The sequence below is a fragment of the Mobula birostris genome, chromosome 2 (genome assembly GCF_030028105.1).
Source record: "Mobula birostris isolate sMobBir1 chromosome 2, sMobBir1.hap1, whole genome shotgun sequence".
NCBI classification, from domain to species: Eukaryota; Metazoa; Chordata; class Chondrichthyes; order Myliobatiformes; family Myliobatidae; genus Mobula; species Mobula birostris.
The window spans coordinates 245,703,735-245,724,975 of record NC_092371.1 but is presented as its reverse complement, the minus strand read 5'-3'; the positions used below and the strand labels follow the sequence as shown (position 1 = coordinate 245,724,975).

At 42.4% G+C, this 21,241-nt stretch overlaps 1 protein-coding gene across 1 annotated transcript in view; it reads right to left on the bottom strand.

Moving 5' to 3' along the window:
* The window catches only part of ufl1 (UFM1-specific ligase 1), a 111,069-nt gene that overhangs the window by 8,836 nt on the left and 80,992 nt on the right, over positions 1–21,241 (bottom strand). The window contains exons 13-17 of the mRNA XM_072251669.1: positions 19,978–20,098; positions 14,098–14,264; positions 9,839–9,969; positions 9,666–9,746; positions 3,139–3,224 (exon numbers count right to left, since the gene is read on the bottom strand). Coding sequence (XP_072107770.1) covers positions 3,139–3,224; positions 9,666–9,746; positions 9,839–9,969; positions 14,098–14,264; positions 19,978–20,098 — 586 coding nt within the window. The remainder of the gene's footprint in view (positions 1–3,138; positions 3,225–9,665; positions 9,747–9,838; positions 9,970–14,097; positions 14,265–19,977; positions 20,099–21,241) is intronic.

Genomic DNA, 21,241 nt, shown 5'->3' with positions numbered 1-21,241 from the left:
GGGAGGTTAGTTAGGAAAATTCAGTCACTAGGTATACATGGAGAGGTGGTAAATTGGATTAGACATTGGCTCGATGGAAGAAGCCAGAGAGTAGTGGTAGAGAATTGCTTCTCTGAGTGGAGGCCTGTGAGTAGTGGCGTGCCACAGGGATCAGTGCTGGGTCCATTGTTATTTGTCATCTATATCAATGATCTGGATGATAATGTGGTAAATTGGATCAGCAAGTTTGCTGATGATACAAAGATTGGAGGTGTAGTAGACAGTGAGGAAGGTTTTCAGAGCCTGCAGAGGGCCTTGGACCAGCTGGAAAAATGGGCTGAAAAATGGCAGATGGAGTTTAATACTGACAAGTGTGAGGTATTGCACGTTGGAAGGCCAAACCAACGTAGAACATACAGGGTTAATGGTAAGGCACTGAGGAGTGCAGTGGAACAGAGGGATCTGGGAATACAGATACAAAATTCCCTAATAGTGTTGTCACAGTTAGATAGGGTCGTAAAGAGAGCTTTTGGTACATTGGCCTTTATTAATCGAAGTATTGAGTATAAGAGCTGGAATGTTATGATGAGGTTGTATAAGGCATTGGTGAGGCCGAATCTGGAGTATTGTGTTCAGTTTTGGTCACCAAATTACAGGAAGGATATAAATAAGGTTGAAAGAGTGCAGAGAAGGTTTACAAGGATGTTGCCGGGACTTGAGAAACTCAGTTACAGAAAAAGGTTGAATAGGTTAGGACCTTATTCCCTGGAGCGTAGAAGAATGAGGGGAGATTTGATAGAGGTATATAAAATTATGAAGGGTATAGATAGAGTGAATGCAAGCAGGCTTTTTCCACTGAGGCAAGGGGAGAAAAAAACCAGAGGACATGGGTTAAGGGTGAGGGAGGAAAAGTTTAAAGGGAACATTGGGGGGGGGGCTTCTTCACACAGAGAGTGGTGGGAGTATGGAATGAGCTGCCAGACGAGGTGGTAAATGCAGGTTCTTTTTTAATATTTAAGAATAAATTGGACAGATACATGGATAGGAGGTGTATGGAGGGATATGGTCCGTGTGCAGGTCAGTGGGACTAGGCAGAAAATGGTTCGGCACAGCCAAGAAGGGCCAAAGGGCCTGTTTCTGTGCTGTACTTTCTATGGTTCTATGGTTAGAAAGGTTAAAAGGCTGGCATAATATTGTGGGCCAAATGACCTGAACTGTGCTGCATTATTCTATATTCTATGTTATAGCCACAAAGCAAGAAACTAATAAAAAACAAAAATAAAAGACCAACAATGTGTGAGAGAAAGAAAAAACATTACAAATCATGTTGTTCGCTTCAATTATTTGCACGATTTGTATTTTTTTCTTTCTCTTGCGCATCGAGTTCTGGTCGTCTATTTTTCTTTTTTTTTGCTTTAAATTTGGTTCTTTCGGATTTCTTGCTTCGTGGCTACCTGTGAGCAAGCAAATTAAGGTTGTACGACTTAAACATTCTTTGATAATAAACGTACTTGAAAATAAATTACCTTCCTGAAATAAATAACCTCAGTTCAAAATGCAAGTGTGCTTCAAGGACGTTTTTAAAAAGTTAGCTAGAAAATGGATTTTTAGACATTTTACCTGGATGCTGTGTTGTGTTCGTGCTGCATTGGAAATGATAAAGAAGAAACAGCCTTAGAATAAGAAATTCTTACTGTAGTTTTCACCTCTGAGATTATTAAAATATGATTTATACCTTTAATTGATGGCAGTTGCTTACATCATCCATGCAAGCTGGTCCACACGTTTCTTGCAATCTCACCATGCAATGCAGAGATGACTGACAACTGGTACATGAGATAATGGAAAAGTGGGAATGGGAGTGCGCTATTATAATGTTGGTAGTTGTGGCCTCTGGACCTAATTTCTCTTGTTAATTTTAAAGGGAACACCACACATAGAGGATGTCCTCATACGATGGAAACATCAAGGGCAAATACGAGGAAGTCTGCAGATGCTGGAAATTCAAGCAACACACACAAAATGCTGGCGAAGGGTCTCAGCCCGAAACGTTGACTGTACTTCTTCCTATAGATGCTGCGTGGCCTGTGTGTTCCACCAGCATTTTGTGTGTGTTGCATCGAGGACAAATGAAAGCTTTCCTGGATGTGCCTGGTCCAATTTCCTGATGGATGGGACTTCACTGTAATTGGAAACAAACACTTCAACACTGGAAAATAGTGCATTTTAGACACTATTTAATTTGCTCATTATTTGCTGTGTCATATGATTTGGGCGATCATGGTCTTTCCTGAAAATGATTGTTCTTGGCAAATTTTTCTACAGAGGTGGTTTGCCACTGCCTTCTTCTGGGCAGTGATGGGTGATCCTAGCATTATCAATACTCTTCAGAGATTGTCTGCCTGGTGTCAGTGGTCACATAACTAGGACTTGCGATAAGCACCAGCTGCTCATACGACCATCCACCACCTGTTCCCATGGCTTCACTTGACCCTGATCAGGGGCTAAGCACCTCTTTGCCCAGAGGTCATCTGCAGGCTAGTGGAGGGAAGGAGCACCTTAGACTTCCTTTGGTAGAGACCCATCTCCATCCTGTCACCCAGACAGTATTTACAAATCGAAAAAAGTTCCAAATAAGTCCAATTTCTAGGTAAAATGTTGCTACTTATTGTTTTCTTTAAAAGGGTCTACACTTAGATTTATCCTAGAAAAATCACTGAAAATCACTTAGGGACCACTGCACGGGATCAGAAATATCCGCAGAAAATTGTTATCTAAGCCAAATCTATCATGGGCAACAATGAGGATATCTTCAAAAGGTGATACCTCGAGAAAACGGCATCCATCACTAAGAACACCCATCACCCAGCACATGCCCTCTTCTCATTACTACCAACTGAGGAGACACACACTCAATGTTTCAGGAACAGCTACTCCCTTTCTGCCCTCAGATTTACGAATGGTCAATGAACCCATGAGCACTACCTCACAAATTTTAACTCTTTTTGCACTAATTTTTAAATATAAATTTATAGCATATTTTATATATTGCACTGTATTGCTGCCACAAAACAATTTTTTTTATGACAAACGTCAGTGATACTACACATGATTCTGAAATTATATCTCCCAACTTGAAAATTTTTCTTTGAATGTTACCTTTCTTTCTTTTTGTCGCCCTTTTTCAGCATAATTCCACAAACATCTGTCGCGCCATCCAAAACGAATAGAAATTCCTCAATGCACTGAATGGAAATGAAAGAAATCAGTCAACCAAATGCCCTGAATAAGTCGATCAGGAAATTTCCTCTGAAGAGGTTGGTTCTGTTTTAATGCTTCAGTAAACCTTTTGATGAGTACTTGCTGCTTTTGGGCTCTGTTGCTTCACCACTTTCAAGTGTAGGCTAAATAGAAATGTTGAGCTGGAATTAACTGCTTTCTCTAATTTCAAGAAGCTTAAAATTAACAGAATTCAGTTTTCTCTACCTACTATCAAATAGCATAAAATTACTATAAATTAAGTAATATATTCTGCTTGTAATTTAGAGTCACATCTTGGACTGTACTACTGCCACAAAACAAATTTCATACATAACGTATGTCAATGGTAATAAACCTGATTTTGATTCCAATCGAAAAGGTACAGCAGCACCACCACCCCGCCCCTGACACTCCTTCTCTGCCACCTGCCCCACGCCCCCCCGCAATGTTCTTTGCTTCTGCTGAATTTACAAACTCTCTCTCCATTCCTCATTGACAATACAGTACTGTGCAAAAGGCTTACGCACATTATATAAGCGAGGGTGCCCAAGACAAATCTGCATGCTGTAGACGAAAATCTGATAATGATGAGAGTGATGCAGGACTGCTTACCCTAGAGATTCGTAATGTGAAGGCTAACAGGATACAAGCAATATCACTCACACCAGCAGTGTACGGCATTTCAAAGATACTGAACTGAAGCCTGCACTTATCCAACTGAGAATTCATATGGAGAAAAGATCATTCCTATGGAAAGGACAAGACTGCCCAGACACTCAATGTTAACTGGTTGACACCATTGTTACTGGTAAGGATGAGAAGGAACATCTCCAAAATCGTAAGATGGTGTAAAAAATCTCGAGATGGTGTTACAATAACCAACAAGCCACATTGGGCTTGTATGTGGTAAAGAGAGGTGGGCCAGCATTGTGAGGCCATGATTGCCTGAGACTACTACAACTTGAATGGAGATCCATCCATCATTTGCATGCCACATCCTCTCTAGAAGAGTTAACTGGAAGAGAATTTAAGAAAGGTACAGGATGATGCCACAGCAGTGTTCTGGAGAGCACTGGAAAATACAAACATATCAAGGGTAAAATAGTGTTAAGTGAAAATGCCAGACCCATTGTTTTACTAGGCCTGCCCAGTTCCTTATACCATTCGTAATAAAGTAGTCAGTGAACTGGGTTGCAGAGCTGAAGGAATTCTTTGCAAGACTGACTGGAGCCCATGGGCAGCACCAGTGGTCCTGGTAGCTCAGAAGGATGGGTCTGGCAGGATCTGTGGTGATTTTAAGCTCACCATCAACCTAGTATTGGAAGTAGATCAATAGCCTCTTCCCAGGATACAGGATATCTTTGCAAACCTTTCTGAAGGAAAACACTTCAGCAAAGTGGACTTCGCTGAGGCCTTTCTACAGCTGGAGCAAGAAGAAGAGTTCAAAGTGTTTTTCACTTCCGGTGACCAGTGGTGGTGCTCAGGGGTCAGTAATGGAACTGCTAACTTTCACATTGTTCGTCAATGATTTAGACAATGAAACTGATGGCTTTGTGGCCAAGTTTGCAGATAATACGAAGATAGGGCAAAAGAGTGTCAGATGGAATACACTGTTGGGAAATGTATGATAATACATTCCGGTAAAAGGACTATTATCTAAATGGGAGAAGGTTCAAACATCAGAGGTGCAGAGGGATGTAGGAGTCCTCGTACAAGACTCCCAGAAGGTTAAGTCACAGGTTGAGACTGTGGTAAAGAAAGCAAATGCAATGTTGGCATTTATTTCAAGGGGAATAGAATATAAAAGCAAGGAGACAATGCTGAGCCTTTATAAGACACTAGTCGGACCGCTCTTGGAGTATTGTCAACAGTTTTCAGCCCTGTATCTCAGAAAGGATATATTGTTATCAGAGAGAGTCCAGAGGAGGTTTACGAGGATGATTCTGGGAATGAAGGGGTTAACACAGAGGCGTGTTTGGCAGCTTTGAGCCTGTACTCACTGGAATTTAGAAGAATGCGGGGGGGAATCTCATTGAAACCTACCGAATGTTGAAAGGACTAGATAGGGTGGATGTGCAGAGATTGATTCCTTCGGTGAGGGTATCCAGATCTATAGGGCCAAAGAGTGATGAATCTGTGGAATGTTCTGCTAGAGACTGTGGTGGAGGCCAAGTCCGTGGGTATATTTAAGGCAGAAGCTGATCATTTCCTGGAAATGGTGAGAAAGCAGGTGCGTGGGGTTGAGTAAGATCTGGGATCAGCCATGAGCAGACATGACAGGCTGAAAGATCTAATTCTGCTCCTATATCTTATGGTCTCACCATAAACACTCACAAAGGGGTTTATCGCTATAATAGGCTTATTTTTGGAGTAGCATCTGCACCTACATACACCAGCAGAAAACGATGGTCTAGGTGACACAAGACTGTCCAGGCAATAGCGCCACCTAGATGACATCATTGTCACTGGTAAGGATGACAAGGAACATCTCCAAAATCTCAAATACAAAATATTCTGCAGATGCTGGGGTCAAAGCAACACTCACAACACGCTGGAGGAACTCAGCAGGTCGGGCAGTATCCGTGGAAAAGACTGGTTGATGTTTTGGGCCGGAACCCTTCATCAGGACTGTAGAGGGAAGGGGCAGAGGCCCTATAAAGAAGGTGGGGGGAGGGTGGGAAGGAGAAGGCTGGTAGATTCCAAAATCTCAAGATGCCATTAAAAAGATGAGAAGATTTATGGGCTCAGACACCAGTTGAGAATTCTTTAAACTAAGCATCACTTACTATGTTCACACCATTGACACAATTATTACACTAGTGTGCTGAGGAAATTTAAACACTGTTTTATCCCCCCCAAGGCCAAAGGAAGTGTCACAGTTGTGCTCCATTTTAGGATTTGTTAATTACTATAACAGGTTCCTGCCAAACCTGGCTACTGTGTTCATCCCTTGAACTCACTACTAGAGATTGGGAAGAAATGGCAATGGATAAAGCAGTATGAGGTGGTTTTCCAGAAGGCAAAGGAAATGGTGTTGGCAGACACTATATTTACACATTATGATTCTCATTGTCCAGCAAAGTTTACCCTCATTACTGATCACCATTTACTAGTGTCCGTTTTCAATCCACAGAAGGGTGTTCCACTTAGAGCAGCAGCATAAATGCAGAGATGGGCTCTGTTTCTTGGAGGACACAATTACAAGATCAAATTCAAGAGGGCATCTTATCACGAAAATGCTGATGGTTTGTCCCATTTACCCTTGGAAAAGGAAATTCCTGAAAAATTTACAAAACAGGACACTCCTGTTGACGTATTCTCCATTATGCAAGTCAGAAGTCTCCTTATTACAGCAGAGATGATCCAAAGGGAAACCAGAAAAGACCCCACAATGTCCTAGGTTGACATGGCCACCAAAACTGGCGAGAACGTGGAGCAGAAATTCCATTTCCCTTATTTTTACCTGCATCGGGATGAACTTGCCCTTGGCAGAGGTTGCCTTGTGTGGGGATTGAGAGTTGTATCATCCAAGCTGAGAGCTGAAGTGTTGGAGGAGCTACATGCTGCTCAAAACCTTGTCTGGTGGCCTGAGATAGATCAGCTGATTGAGCAGCTTGCCATGCACTGTTCGAGAAGATGCCAAGAGAAGTGCCTTTCCATCCCTGGGAATGGCCTGCATTGCAACGCAAAGGATTCAAGTGGCAAGAAGTGTTCACAATAGCCTCCACTACAGTCTCACACACTGCCGGTGTTTTGAGAAGCCTCTTTGGAAGGACTGGTATTCCAGAACACTTAGTGGACAACGGAGCAGTTTGTTGCAGAACATTTTTAATCATTCCTGAATATGAATTGACTAAGCCATATTACACCAGCACTGTACCACCCAATACAAATGGCTTGATGGAAAGGTTTGTCCAGAGTCTATAGTCATAGTCATATTTTATTGATCCCGGGGGAAATTGGTTTTCATTGCAGTTGCTCCATAAATAATAAATAGTAATAAAACCATAAATAGTTAAATAGTAATATGTAAATTATGCCAGTAAATTATGAAATAAATCCAGGACCAGCCTTTTGGCTCAGGGTGTCTGACCCTCCAAGGGAGGAGTTGTAAAGTTTGATGGCCACGGGCAGGAATGACTTCCTATGACACTCTGTGTTGCATCTCGGTGGAATGAGTCTCTGGCTGAATGTACTCCTGTGCCCACCCAGTACATTATGTAGTGGATGGGAGACATTGTCCAAGATGGCATGCAACTTGGACAGCATCCTCTTTTCAGACACCACCGTCAGAGAATCCAGTTCCATCCCCACAACATCACTGGCCTTACAAATGAGTTTGTTGATTCTGTCGGTATCTGCTACTTTCAGCCTGCTGCCCCAGCACACAACAGCAAACATGATAGTACTGGCCACCACAGACTCATAGAACATCCTCAGCATTGTCCGGCAGATGTTAAAGGACATACTGCGAGCAATGTCAGCAAAACACACTACACTGAATCAGTAGCTCGCCACCTTCCTCCTTGTTTATCAGAATGCAGCACACTTCACAACCGACAACTCTCCAACTATGCTGTTCCTGGGTTGTCCCCTGCATACATGCTTGGATCTCCTCAAACGCAGTATCAGGAGGAAGCCAATAACAGGCTGAGATAAACTGAGGGCTCCTTAGACAAGGAGGTTCAATGTTTCACTCCTGGACAAGCAGTCTTGGTGAGGGACTACAGAGGTCATCAAAAACATGAACTTGAAAAGATAAAGGACAGAACTCTCCTATGCAGTGAAGATTGCGTCTGATATCATTTGGAAATGACACACCTATCAATTGATGAGGATACAGTCAATTGTTGAAGAAGAAAGATGTCCAGAGCTGTCAGAACCATCCCTGCGGACTCAGCATCAACTCCTACAACCACCACAGATGAGGCCCCAGAACCGGAGATTGTTTCACAGCCACAAGTCTCATTTTCCAACCACAATCACATTCTTCCCTTGTCAGGAAAGGTTTTATCCCACAAGAGTAAGAAATCCTCCACAGTGATTAAATCCTCAGGCTTGATTGGGACAGTTTAAAATTTACTATGCTGTGGATGTTAATATAGTAATTGTATTATATAGAACACAGTGTATATAGGTTGAGATTCATTCTATACGAGTTGGAGTTTATAGGTAAGCAGGGAGGAGTGTTGTGTATTTAATACGTCAGTAATATTTGAATAATATTGTATATATATTGCTTGATTTATGATTCTTTGTTTATACAATTCATTACTGATTACATGTAAAATCATGTGAATGGCATAGGTCATTATGCCACCACATCATATGTGAGCGCCTTACTAAAGTAAGAATGAAGTAAGCACGTTGTCCCAGCTCTCTGTTTTTTCTTCCAATTAGATTTATGTTTTGGAGTTACAAAACATGACAGACTGGATGTGGAGAGGATGTTTCCTATAGAGGGGTAGACTAGGACAAGAGGGCACAGCTTCAAAACTAAGAGATATCCATTTAGAACAGAGATGAGGAGGAATTTCATTAGCCAAAAGGTGGTGAAGCTGTGGAATTCACTACCACAGATGGCTGTGGATCCAAGTCTTTGGGTTATATAGGTTATATGTAAAAGTACACGAATGGCATACGTCATTACACCACCATGTCATATGTGCACACTTCTCTAAAGTAAAGAATGAAGAACATCTGTTTATCCCGGGGCTCACGAGTTTGTCTTCCGGTTAGTTTATGGAGTTACAAAACCTAATATTTACTTCCTTTCCTGCAAATGCCTGCAAGATTAATCTCAGGGTTGTATATGGTGACAGATACGCACTTTGATAATAAATTTACTTTGAACTTTGAGAAGGGATGAGAGGGGAAAAAGAGAGAGGAGGAGGGAAGGAGAAACAATCTACTAGAGGGAGAGCTTGTTCTGAGAGTCAGAAGGAGATCTCAAAGGCATAATCTCAGTACATACATCAGGAGCACTGCATAAGCAGTGCCTCCAGCATTGTCAAAGACCACTCCCATCCTTCACACAATCCCTTTACCCTCCTGCTGTCAGGCAGAAGGTACTAAAGCACAAGTACAAGAACTGTCCAGCTGAGTAACCGCTTCCCCCCAGGCTGTTAGACTACTTAACACCCTGCTGCCACTCAGCACACAGGTACACCCTGTTTGAATGCCCTGCTGCCGTGACTGTATGTACTGGATCGTAACTGTATGCTCTGTGTGTGACCATATGTACACCCTGGCTCCAGAGGAGTGATGTTTCATTTAGTGTATAGCTGGATGACAATAAAAATGAATTTGAACCAATAGAAAACCCTACATCCTAACATCATCTAACTTGAGCTTGCACACAATGGCAAGAAATATCTGTAAAAACAAGTTGAGGTAAAAGTACTTACTGAACAATCAAAACTTACTTTGCCATTCAGTGAATTATGGAGCTTCAAAAGAGGACCTCTGGTTTCCTCGGGTAGTTTTGCCAGAATTTTCAATCTGAGCTGCACGTTAAAAAGGATACAAATTTAGCTTAGCACATGCAAAGAGCAAGAATGTTTAGATAGATTACACACAGTTGTTGATTTATCATCACCTCTGAGGTTATTGACGTGTAGTTTTCCACTGCCATCATGAGGTCCCCAGCCACGAAATTGAAAAGGAGATTGCAAATATCAGTGGAAATGGTCTTCAACAAGTGCTTTTCTAATTGAACTTGTGTGTCATCTAAAATATCCAAGAACATCATTTGTTTTCATGGTATAATTAACAACGTGAGCACAGTGAGCTAGATAAGATAAATATATACTCAGTGACCACTTCATTCAGTAGGTACACCAGTACAACTACTTGTCAAAGCAAATACCCAATCAGCCAATCATGCAGCAGCAACTCAATGCATAAAAGCATGCAGACACGGTCAAGAGGTTCAGTTATTGTCCAGGCCAAACATCAGAATGGGGAAGAAATGTGATCCAAGTGACTTTGACCATGGAATGATTTGTTGGTGCTAGATGGGGTAGTCTGAGTATCTTAGAAACTGAGCTCTTGTGCACAACCACCTCTAGAGTTTACAGAGAATGGTGAGGAAAACAAGCAAAGTAGTTCTTTGGGCGAAAACAGCTTGTTAATGAGGGGGGTTAAAGGAGAGTGGCCTGACTGGAGTGGCCAGCTGACAGGAATGTTATGTTTTGTAACTTCAAAACATCAAAATAAGTCAAAGGAAACAGGGGAGTCCAGGAAATGAGGGTGTAACTTCGTCTTTACTTTAAGCGAAGTGTGCACGTCTCAGATGGTAGCGTGGTGACATATGCAACTTGCGTATTTCTACATATATCCCGTTAATAAATTATTTAAATGAACAAGAATGCTTAATTAAACTATATATCACACAAGATTGCTCAAATATTATTGAAATACTAAATACTTAACAAGGAAGGCAACAATAACTCTAGTAGCCCCATGTTACAGCAGTGCTGTGCAGAAGATCATCTCTAACACACAACACGTCGAACCTTGAAGTCGATGGGCTAGAAAAGCAGACGGCCCCACCAGGTTCCACTTCTGTACCTAATAAGGAGGCTTCAGTGACCTTTCGGTGGATGGGCCTCTGCGTGCTCTTACGAATGAACAATCACTCAGTGGCCCCCTCCTGTATCGAATAAATTGGCCACTGAGTGTATGTTCACTTTCAAATTCTCAATAAAACTCATGGTCGATAAACAATCACACTTCCTGGCTGCATCATGCAAAATGGTCACTGCAATAGTCCTCAGAAAACTTCTGCTATCCAGAGGATGCTTGAAGAGATTTATGGTAATTGAAACAGGAAATACAAATTCAGGCTGATTGCTGAAAGCAATCACGCCACGTTTAAAAAAGTAATCATACACTACTCCTGCTGTTTACTAATCGAAGTACTGTTGATCACAGAAATCTGAAATTAAAGAAAATGGTCAGGTAATAGTCATATAGAAAGGAACAAAAATAATATTTCATGTCAATGACCTTTTAACAGAAAGGGATATAGCTAGAGTTGCAATTGGTTTTGGCAAATTTGCCTTCTTCACCACAGATTCAACCTGTAAATTAACCTTCTGGGAGTCTTGCATGAGGACTCCCGAGTCCCTCTGCACCTCTGATGTTTGAATTTTCTCCCCGTTTAGATAACAGTCTGCACTTTTGTTCCTTTTACCAAAATGCATTATCATACATTTCCCAACAGTGTATTCATCTGCCACTTTTTTGCCCATTCTTCCAATTCCTCTACGACCTGCTGCAATCGCATTCTTTCGTCAGTACTACCTACCCTTCAACCTATCTTTGTATCATCTGCAAACTTTGCCACAAAGCCATCAATTCCATCACCACTGAAGGCCAACACACTATACACCTTCTCAACCACCCAGTCAACTTGTGTGGCAACTTTGAGGGATCGTTGTACCTGGACCCCAAGATCCCTCAGTTCCTCCACACTGCTAAGAATCCTGCCATTAAACTTGTACCCTGTGCTTAAGTTTAACTTTCCAAAGTACATGATTTTCTTTTCCTATTCATTCTTAGAGATACAGCACAGAAACAGGCCTAATGAACCCACGCCACCTAGTCATACCCGTGTGACCAATTAACCTACTGACCTGTACACCTTTGGAATGTGGGAGAAAACCCACGTGGACATGTGGAGGATCAATAAACTCCTTACAAACGGTGGCGGCAACTGAATCTGTGTCACTGGCACTGTAATACCACTAAGCTAATTTTCAGCTTAAGCACATCTTTCCATCAAGAGGAAAGAGAAAGCAAGTGCTCCTGTTCAGAGTGTGTACCAGAGCACGAGTCTATTTGGAATCTCATGTTTAGCTCTGAGCACTGCTCTGCTCTTCAGGTGAGATATACTGACCTTGGTAAGTGCTGAGGGAAGATAGCACAGAGAATTATTGCGCAGATTTGACATAACAATTCTGAACATAAAAGGTTAGTTGCACCTTGACAGCAACTTCTTAAGGATTGCTTTTATTCCACTGCACTTAGATGCTGAAAGGGAGCCGGGTGCTACAGTAGCGTAGTGATTAGTGAGACATTATACAGCTTGGGGCATTCTGGAGTTCAGAGTTCAATTCAGGCACTGTCTGTAAGGAGTTTGTACGTTCTCAACATGGAATGTGTGAATTTTCCCTGGGTGCTCTGGTTTCTTCCCACTGTCCAAAGGCATAGCAGTAGATTAACCGGTCATTGTAAATTGTCCTGTGATTAGATTAGGGTGAATTGGGATGGTCAGGGGTTGCTGGGGTGGCGTGGCTCGACGGACTGCAAGGCCCTACTCCATACAGTATTGCTGAATAAATAAATATTCAATACCTTTAAAACTGTGGTTTTGATAGACCATAAAACATAGAAGCAGAATTCCTCCCAGAGTCAAAAGACCATAAGACAAAGGAGCAGAATTCGGCCATCTGGCCCATCAAGTTTGCTCCACTATTCAACCATGGCTGATCTTTTTTTTCTCCTCCTCAGCCCCACTCACCAGCCTTCTCTCTGTAACCTTTGATGTCATGTCCAGTCAAGAACCTATCAAGCCCTGCCGTAAATACACCCAGTGACCTGGTCTCCGCAGCTGCATGTGGCAACAAGTTCCACAAATTCACTACCCTTTAGCTGAAGAAATTTCTCCGCATCTCTATTCTGAATGGGTGTCCCCGCATCCTGAGGTTGTGCTCTCTTGTCCTAGACTCCCCCACCATGGAAAACATCCTTTCTGCATCTACTCTGTCTAGGCCTTTCAACATCGAAAGGTTTCAATGAGATCCCCCCTCATCCTTCTAAATTCCAACGAGTACAAACCCAGAGCTATCAAACATTTGTCATATGATAATCCTTTCATTCCTGGAATCAGCCTTGTGAACCTCATCTGAATCCTCTCCAATGCCAGCATATCTTTTGTAAGATGAGGGGCCCAAAACTGTTCACAGTACTCAAGGTGAAGCCTCACCAGTGCCTTATAAACCCTCAGCATCACATCCCTGCTCTTGTATTCTGGACCTCTTGAAATGAATGCTAACATTGCATTTGCCTTCCTCTCCTATCTTGTCTTGTGTCAGCAAGTACCCCATCACCTCATCCTTAATAATTGATTCCAACATCCTTCCAACCACTGAGGTCAGGCTAACTGGTCTATAATTTCCTTTCTGCTGCCTTCCTCCTTTCTTAAAGAGTGGAGCGACATTTGCAATCTTCCAGTCCCCTGGCACCATGCCAGAGTCCAATGATTTTTGAAAGATCGTTACTATTGCCTCCACAATCTCTATTGCTACCTCTTTCAGAACCCCAGGGTACAGTTATCTGGCCCGGGTGACCTTAGGTCTTTCAGCTTTTTGAGCACCTTCTCCCTTGTAATAGTAACTGCACTCACATTTCTTTCCTCACAGTCTTCAACATCTGGCACACTGCTAGTGTCTTCCACGGCGAAGAATGAAGCAAAATACTCATCTAGTTCATCTACCATCTCCTTGACCCCCCCCCCCCCCCAGTTATTATTTCTCCAGCCTCATTTTCTAGCGGTCCTCTATCCATTCTCATCTCTGTTATTTTTTTTTACATACTTGAAAAAGCTTTTACTATCCACTTTGATATTGCATCAGAACTAATCTTAGTCCTTTCTTCTTTGATCACCATCATGCTGCGTAGATAGAAGACAATCCAGCTTGCATGGTCTAATACTATGCTGTTGCATCACACGTAACTCACAAGACCTCAGTGGATTTTAGTATTGTGTAAACTGGTTCAATAACACTTCCTTGGGAACACCTCACTGATTTGAGGAAGTACAAATCCTGTGTTCACGTAGAGAGATTTTACCTGTAAAGAGCTTGGCTCCCTTCTCAAACAACTTTATGTTGTTGTGGAACTGCGAGACCTCCTCCTGCAGTTCTTTCACCGTCTTTTTCCGACTTGCCCCTGAGATGGAGGAGGCAGTGGATGTGAACACCGTGTGTAACACTTCCTGATAGCTCTTGTTTAAAGGTCTGTTAACGAAATGAACAATAACTATCAGTCCACAAGAACACAGCATCTGTTTTTGGAATATATATATTTTCATTCAGGGTGCAATTATATTTCATTATTCAAACCAATATAGATAACACAAGTAATAAGTCTGTCAATACATTACCCATATATTAAACAATGTTAAATCACAAGAGATTCTGCAGATGCTGGAAATCAGAGTAACAAACGCTGGAGCAAGTCGGGTCATATGCAGTTTTTTGTTGATTCTATTGCGTTTCTTTCTGTTCTGTATGAATGCCCACAAGAAAGTTATTCTCAGGGTAGTATACGGTGATATTTACAGTACTGTGCAAGAGTCTTAAATATATATAGCTAGAGTACCCAAGACTTTTGTACAGTACTGCATAATTGATTAAAACAGGAAGGTGGTTAGGAAACAGAAATAAGAATACGTAGCTTTGCATTAACTGAGCAGTAATGTGTCATTTGGTAACTAGAAAGAGATAATATACAGTATTGTGCAAAAGTATTATATATATAAAAAAAATTTTCTCACCCCTTATGGGTGGTATGTGTATTTTTCCCTCTCAATCTCTGGTCCTAGCAGTGCGCTCTTCTGGACCGAGATCTCAGATGTTGTTCCCGGGGTTTGTAGAAGTTACTCTCCCAGTTCAGGTGTCACACCTCCAAGTGTTCCTGTCACCACCGGGATTACTCTGGCTTTAACCTTCCACATCCTTTCTATCTGTTCTTTCAACCTGGTATTTCTCCAGCTTCTCATATTCTTTCTTCCTGATGTTACTGTCATTCTGGATTGCCACATCTATATTACTATTGCTTCCTCCTGTCCTTTGTCCTGTATTACTATGTCTGGTTGGTGGCCAGTACCTGTTTACCATCTGTATTTCAAAGCCCCACGGGATCTCAGCTCTGTCATTCTCCACTACCTTCTCGGGAGTTTCCCATTTGGACTGGGGAAGAGTCCAATCCATACTCAGCGCAGACGTTCCTGTAATAACTATAATTACATGTAATAACTATAATTACAGATACAGAAATGAATGTATATATATATATATATATGTGCATGCTTAACACTTTTCCACAGTACTGTATGTATCTTGATAATAAATTTACTTTCATCTTTCTTCTCCATAGATGTTTACAATAGTTGACACTTTGGGCTGAGACCCTCATCCACCTTCCCCCTCAGCTGGCTTCACATATCACCTGTCAGCATGTACTTCTTCCCCTCCCTCCACTGTCTTATTCTGGCTTCTGCCTCCTTTCTTTCCAGCTCTGGTGAAGTCAATCAGCCCAAAACTTTGACTGTTTATTCCTCTCAATAGATATTGCCTGACCTGCTGAGTTCCTTCAGCATTTTGTGTGTCTAACAATGATTAAAATGTGGGCACGTGGCCAAGTGGTTAAGGTGTTCAACTAGCGATCTGAAGGTCGTGAGTTTGAGCCCCAGCAGAGGCAGCGTGTTGTGTCTTTGAGCAAGGCACTTAATCACACATTGCTCTGCGACGATACTGGTGCCAAGCTGTATGGGTCCCAATGCCCTTCCCTTGGACAACATTGGTGTCGTGGAGAGGGGTGACTTGCAGCATGGGCAACAGCCAGTCTTCCACACAACCTTGCCCAGGCCTGCGCCCTGGAGAGTGAAGACTTTCCAGGCACAGATCCATGGTCTCGCAAGACTAATGGATGCCTAATGATTAAAATCACTGTTGTGATTTCCAAATCATCCAGACAGAAAAACAGGCTCGGAGATCATAGGTATTTCTATCTGAGTAACTAGGAATTCATATTTTATTCCTTTGCTATTATTATCCCTCTGTATCTCTCTCCTCTTCATAAAACTAAATATTTCACCATTCATACTGTAATGTCAGAACACAGAACATAGTACAGGCCCTTTAGCCCACAATGTTGTTCCAATCTTTCATCCCACTCTAAAGTCAACATAACCCTTCCCTCCGACATAGCCACAGTAGCATAGTAGTTAGCACAACGCTATTACAGCTCAGAGCTCAGGTCAAAAGACTATAAGACATAGCAGAATTAGGCCACTTGGCACATCCAGTCTGCTCCACAATTCAATCATGGTCGATCCTTCTTTCCCCTCCTCAGTCCCACTCTGCAGCCTTCTCCCTGTAACCTTTGTTGCCATGTCCAATCAAGAACCTATCAAGCTCTGCCTTAAATACACCCAAAGACCTGGCCTCCACAGCTGTCTGTGGTAACAAAATCCATAAATTCACCACCCTCTGGCTAAAGAAATTTCTCTGCATCTATGTTTTAAATGGACGCCCCTCTATCCTGAGGCTGTGTCCTCCTGTCCAAGTCTCCCCCACCATGGGAAACATCCTTTCCACATCTACCCTGTTGAAGTCTTTCAACATTCGAAAGGTTTCAATGAGATGCCCACTCATCCTTCTAAATTCAAGCAAGTACGGGCCCAGAGCTATCAAACATTCCTCGTATGATAACCCTTTCATTCCTGGAATCATCCTTATGAACCTTCTCAGAATCCTCTCCAATGCTAGCACGTCTTTTCTTAGATGAGGAGCCCAAAACTGTTCACAATACCAGTACGTGAGGCCTCACATACTGGTTAGCAGGTTAATTGGTTATTGTAAATTGTTCTGTGATTAGCAAATATTAAATCGGGGGATTGCTAGGCGGTGTGGACTTGAAGGGCTGGAAGGGCCTATTGCTTGCTGTATTTCTCAATAAAATAAACAGCTCTCCATTTTTCTATTAACGTCTTAATGTGGCTTAGAATCAAATCGCTTCTGGTAATGATGTGAAGCACTTCTGATGTTTGAATCCAGTAGCTTTAAAAGTTGTAAAACAAGCTGCAGAGGGAATACGCAGATCTCCCTCCCTTTTTTGCGACTTGCTGACTGCCACTGAACACCCGGGATGCATGAGCCTTTGGCTCAGCAGCTAGCCTTGGCAGGTTTAGATTTCTGACACGTGACACTTCAACATGATCCATAAGTCATCCAGCACAGAAAGAGGCTTTTTCATTTTACCTGTTGGTTATTATCTCATCAACATCATCAGTATGCGCCATATCATATGGCGTGGGCGATGAGCGTCTTCCATCCGTCTTTAATCGGATCACTGCCTGTGGGGAAGACCCCCTTCACGCTGTTGTTCATACTGTTTCCCCTTTCCAGGACCATGCCGGCTTCCGTGCCATGGCACTGCTAAAGGATTCCTACATGTTGTGAGAATATTTTATTTATCGAAAGACAGTGCAGAACAGGCCCTTCCGGCCCAGTAACACACCAGTTTAACCCTAGCCTAAATATAGAACAACTTACAATGACCAATTAATCTACAAACCAGCATGTCTTTGGACTGTGGGAGGGAACTGGAGCACCCAGAGGAAAACAACATGTTCAGAGGAATGTGTACAAACTTCTTACAGATGGCACTGGAATTGACTAACGACACAAGCCGTAATAGTGTCACACTCATTGCTATGCTACCGTGGCACCTGCCTCCCATCGCCTCCTTAGGGTAATGTGATACAGCTTCCACCACTCGGAAGGAGAAAAAGTCCTCAAATACTTGCGACCACATGTGTTACTTCTGGGTGCTCTGGTTTTAAATACAGGTTAGTAAGTTAACTGGTCATGTGTATGTAACTGGGCAGTGAGGGCTCATTGGGCTAGATGGGGCCTGCTGCTGTGCTGTATCTCGATATTAAGTTAAATTAAATCCTCTTTAAATTTCCCACCTGTTACTCTGAACCTGAGCCGGTTGTACATACATTTCTGCTATTAGGAAATAATACCCATACACAGAAATTGTGGTGTCTCGAAGGTTTAACTGTCTCTCAAAGCTTGAGCTTTGATAGTTTTGGTCTCTCAGCAAATGCCCGTGCTACTTTTTAAATATAATTTTGCATACCTCAATACAGATCCCTCAATGTTCCCACGCAAGTTGAAAGGGCTGTTAAGAAGATGTATGGTGTGCTGGCCACTGACTGGGGGATTGAGTTCAAGAGGTATGAGGTAATGTTGCAGCTCTATAAGACGCTGGGTAGACCATAACGTGTTCAGTTTTGGATGCCTCGCTATAGGAAGGACATATAAGCTTTAGAGGGTTCAGGGGAGATTCACCAGGACGCCGCTAGGCTTAGCGAGCATGTCTTACAAGGATAGGCTGAACAAGCAAGGGGTTTTCTCTTTGGAGTAAAGGAGGATGAGCAGTGACTTGATAAGATGTACGAAATGATAGGCGTAGATCGAGTGGGCAGCCACAGACATTCTCCCAGGGTGGAAACGGCTAATATGAGGAGGATAACTTGAAGGCGAATGGAGGAAAGTATGTTAGAAGTAGTTTCTTTTTAAACACAGAGAGTGGTAGGTGCATGAAACATGCTGCCCAAGGTGGTGGGAGAGGCAAATACATTAGGAACATTTTAAAAATTCTTAGATAGACACATGGATGACAGAAAAATTAAGGACTGTGGGAGGGAAGGGTCTGACTGATCGTAGAGTAGGTTAAAAGTTCAGCACAAGGTCATAGATCAAAGACTTGTACTGTGCTCTAGTATTCTATGTTCTGTTAAGGCTCCTTCCAGCTATCCATCCTCCAAAGAAAACAAACCTAGTCTTTCAACTCTCTCCTCGTGACTGACATGCTTAACCTACGGCAGCGCTCTGGGTTAGCCGTAGGATTGTTATTGTGGCCAAGTAGCTACAATATCTGTGCCTCCTGGTGTCACTTACTGTTTAAATTTTCTAATCTAATTTGTATTGTTTCTCAACCGTTTTAAAATACTTATTACAGCGTACACATTCTTCTACCATGTGTAGTTGTCTGGAGCTTAATGGATGGGTTTAACAGTATAGCATGTTGCAGAGGAAACAGTATGTTACCTGTAAAAGGACATGAGAGACATCCTAAAAGAGATAGGGACGGCACAGTAGCATAACAGTTGCAACGCTTTACATGCCAGCGAACACCAATCAGGGTTCAATTCTCAACCTGTTTGTACGTTTTTCCCGTGACCGCATAGGTTTCCTCCCACATTGCAAAATGTACAGGTTAGGAATGGAGAGACGTGGGCGTGCTATGTTAGTGTTGGAAGCATGGCAACACTTGCGGACTGTCCCCAGCACAATCCTCGGACTGTGTTGGTGGTTGACGCAACAATGACGCATTTCACTGTATGTTCTGGTATACATACGACTAATAAAGCTAATCTTTCTTTCGTTTAGCTGATAAGCCAGAGCATTGGCTCTGATTTCAGACTGTGGGTACTTGCTGAATGACTATTCAAAATTGTTTGATTGATATCAAGACTCAAACTTTGTGAGGCAATTAAGCATCATAGACACCACAACAAAACAGAACAAAATGCAAGAAGACCTCAGCATTGATGGGAAAGAATAACCAGTCGATGTTTTGGGCCGAGACTCTTCATCAGTCCTATTTATTCTTTTCTTGACCTCTGAGTTCCTCCAGCATTGTGCATGTGTTACTTGAGATTTCCAGCATGTTTGTAGACACCACAAATTCCATCTCAATTTTCAAATGACACTGATTTCCCTTCAGACTCTTGTCTGCAATTCATTGGAACAATTATCAATCTGGTTATTTTTGAGAGTGAGCAATTCATTGGAACAATTATCAATCTGGTTATTTTTGAGAGTGAGTGGACACTTTGTCCAGATTATACTTATCCATCTGTTAAACTTCTACCTGATCAAATGTTCAGCGAGTTCACTTATCATTTCCTCAGGACACTCCTCGTTGTAACTCCTTAAAATGCTTTCAATTTCTTCTTTCGGCAAGAAAAGTACTTCCTTTGGCTTGTGTTTACCTGGAAAGTCAAGAACAAAAAAATCTAAAACATCAGTGCAAGTTCAACACCTAATCATTGCTATACAACTCCATAAGACATAGGAGCAGAATTAGGCCATTTGGCCACTCGACTCTGCTCCACCATTTAATCATGGCTAATCCTTCTCCTCTCCTCAGCCCCACATCTCCCTGATCCTTTGATGCCATGTCCAAATCAAGAACCTATCAAGCTCTGCCTTAATACACCCAACAACCTGGCCTCCACAGCTGCCTGTGGTGATAAATTCCACAAATTCACCACCCTCTGGCTAAAGAAATTTCTCCGCATCTCTCTTTTAAATGGACACCCCTCCATCCTAGGGCTGTGCCCTCTTGTCCTAGACTCCCCCACCATGGGAAACATCCTTTCCACACCTACTCTGTCTAGGCCTTCCAACATTCGAAAGGTTTCAGTGAGATCCCCCTCACCTTTCTAAATTCCAGCGAGTACAGACCTAGAACTATCAAACTTTCCTTGTATGATAACCGTTTCATTCCCGGATTCATCCTTGTGAACCTCCTCTGAAATCCGCTCCAATGCCAGCACATCTTTTCCTAGATGAGAGCCCAAAACTGTTTACAGTACTCAAGGTCAGGCCTCACCAGTGCCTTATAAAGTCTCAGCATCACATCTATGCTCTTGTATTCAAGCCCTCTTGAATCGAATGCTAACACTGCATTTGCCTTCCACACCACTGACTCAACCTGCAAGTTAATCTTAAGGGTGTTCCGCACAAGAATTCCCAAGTCTCTTTGCATCACAGAGTTTTGGATTTTCTTATCGTTTAGAAAATAGTCTGCACATTTACTTCTACTACCAAAGTGCATGACCATGCATTTTCCAACATTGTATTTCATTTGCCACTCTCTTGCCCATTCTCTTAATCTGTCCAAGTCCTTCTGTAGCCCTTCCTGTTTTTTCAACACTACCTGCCCCTCCAGCAATCTTCCTATCATCTCAAACTTGGCAACAATGCCATCTATTCCATCATCTAAATCATTCATATACAGCATAAAAGAAGAGGTCCCAACACTGACCCCTGCAAAATACCACTAGTCACTAGCAGCCAAACTGACAAGGATCCTTTTATTCTCACTCACTGCCTCCTACCAATCACCCAAT